Below are 2,230 nucleotides of genomic sequence, written 5' to 3'. Positions count from 1 at the left end.
GGCAGCGCTGGGGCCGCGTCGCACTTGTTGAGCACTATACGATCTGCATGCGCGACCTGGCGCCTGCGCGCGAAGTAGCGTCGGGATTTCGTCCAGCTCGCGACGCGGGAGTAGCGCCGCGCCTCGAAGCCGCCGGCGCCCCGTGACGCAAGTAGCTCGCGGCCGCGGACGCAATCGACGACGCAAAGGATCGAGTCGAGCTCGACGGACGACTCGAGGGCCTCGTCGAGCCTATGGCGCAGCAGGGGCTCGACGCGTCGGCCGGCGCGCGCCGCGGGCGCCGATGAGAGGCCAGAATGCGGCTGCGACGGGCCCGGGGTCGGCGACGCCGCTGAGCTCGACTACGATCGCGTCGAGGGGCCGCGCCGCGCGGGCTACGAGGTCCTCCAGTGCCGTCGCGAGCTCGTCCTTGACAGAGCAGCAGACGCAGCCATTCCGTAGCTCGACCTACGTAGCACGCGATCGCATCGCGCGCTGCCGCCAACCGTGGGCGCGGGGCTCGCGACGATGGCCCCGTCGGGGCTGAGAGCGCACGCGCCCTCGGAAACGAGCACACTCTCGAGACCTCGCGTGTCAGCGAACTCATTCTCGACGACCGCGATACGCAGGCCGTGGTCGCCAGCGAGCAGCCGCCGGAGCAGGGTCGATTTCCCGGCGCCGAGGAAGCCGCACAGGATCGTCACCGGCACCTTCGCGCGCCCGCCAAGGCCCGCGACAACTGGCGAAGCGCCGCCGGCGTACGGCACCAACAAAGGCGCGGGCTCGTCGTCGTCGTGAAGCGCTTCATCCATCACGTTCATGCTAACCGGATTCGGATGCTTAGCGACGCGACTCGGAATCTACCAGTGGTTTCCTCGCGATTTCGGGCTGTTTTTGCCCCCGGGCGGCTGTCTGCGGCTGTCTGCGGCTGTTTCGGGGTCCGGGGCGGCTGCTTTGCGCTGGGGTCGGGGTCGCGGACCTCCCCTTCGGGTCTCGGGCTACTAGTTCGCGTCTTACCGGTCGGGGAGCGGTCGGCGCGCGCGCACGCCGCGGTCGGTGCGTCGGTCGGTCCCGGTCGGTCGTCGGTGGAGAACCTCTGGCTGCTGGAGCCACACGGGTTCAACGCGCGCGTAGCGGCCGGTGGCCTTCGCGCGGTGACAGAGTCGGAGCCCGATGTCGAGGACGTGGGGCGCGGCACGACTCGGTCGGTGGCGGCAGCCGCCGCGATGCCGTCGGCGCGCGCGGGCGACGAAGCCACGGGGATCGCTTCGGCCGCCGGACCGGGGTTCCGGACCGGTGTCAAGGCCCGCGGCGTGCGCGTGGGGCCCACGCGAGAGCGGCGGCGGGGCTGCCGACCGGCGCGCAGGGGCGGCGCGCAGGGGCTGCCGGGGCGGAGGCGCGAGACTGCGACCGCGGCTGTGCTGGCCCGTCTCAGCGCGAGAATTCGCGCATTTATTGACCGTAAATCGATCATTTCGATGACTTTTCCGAAAAAATTTGCCCTGCGGGGCCGAGGGGCTGTGGGACGAGGCCACGAGTAGTACGACGTCGTGTCCGTGTAGTCGTGTTGGCGTAGGGAGTTCGGCGCCACGTGCGCGCGCCCCGCGGCGCTGGCGGGGCGCGGCCGGGGCGCACGGCTTACGGGGGCACATGCCGCCCCACGGGGCAGCCGTCGGCGGGAATAAGGCGGCGATTTGGTGTTTCCACACTTCAAGAAAAAAAAGAGAAAGAAAAAAATCGGCGCCGAAGGCGCCGTGGGGCGGCGCCGAAGGCGCCGGGAGGCGGCGCCGGAGGCGCCGAGGGAGCGCCGGAGGCGCCGGGGACGCGGGGGAACAACAACACAGGTATTAAAACTATGATGGCCACGGGTATTTGTCGAGCTTGCCCGCGTCGCTCACCGTGAACGTGCCCGACAGGGCCTCCAGCTTGCGCTTGAGCTTGTCCCTTCTCTCGGGGTCGCCGGCGCCGTTGGTGCATTCTCCGGGAATCGCCGTGGTACACCACCACCGAAGCCGTTTCCGGCCGTCGCGGCCCTTGATGCCGTCGATCTCCGCGAGCGTGAGCGTGAGCGACTGCGGCCGCGCCGCGGGCGCCGGACGCGGCGCCGGCGCCGCGAGGGCGACCACCGGCGGCACGAACGTCGGCCTGGCGAGGCGTGCGTTGTCCATGACCGGCAGTGGCGCCGGGGACGCGTCCATCTCCATCGCGGCCGGCGCAGGAAGCTGTCGCGTACCAGGATCGACGGTCGCGA

General features: G+C 70.5%; 2 protein-coding genes across 2 annotated transcripts; both read right to left on the bottom strand.

The window, feature by feature from the left end:
* Positions 1-231: 231 nt before the first annotated feature.
* AURANDRAFT_34598 (hypothetical protein) lies at positions 232-791 on the bottom strand (the record flags this gene model as incomplete). Its single annotated transcript, XM_009044031.1, has 2 exons — positions 232-441; positions 507-791. The coding sequence occupies 2 exons, from the start codon at positions 789-791 to the stop codon at positions 232-234; spliced, it is 495 nt and encodes a 164-aa protein (XP_009042279.1).
* Positions 792-1,832: 1,041 nt separating this feature from the next.
* On the bottom strand, positions 1,833-2,183 carry AURANDRAFT_68365 (hypothetical protein; the record flags this gene model as incomplete). Its single annotated transcript, XM_009044030.1, has 1 exon — positions 1,833-2,183. One exon carries the CDS (start codon positions 2,181-2,183, stop codon positions 1,833-1,835), a length of 351 nt encoding a protein of 116 aa, XP_009042278.1.
* Between the last annotated feature and the right edge of the window lie 47 nt (positions 2,184-2,230).

Source organism: Aureococcus anophagefferens (genome assembly GCF_000186865.1).
Source record: "Aureococcus anophagefferens unplaced genomic scaffold AURANscaffold_108, whole genome shotgun sequence".
Taxonomy (NCBI): domain Eukaryota; class Pelagophyceae; order Pelagomonadales; family Pelagomonadaceae; genus Aureococcus; species Aureococcus anophagefferens.
Note: the sequence above shows the minus strand (reverse complement) of the source record. Positions and strands in the feature narration are given on the sequence as shown.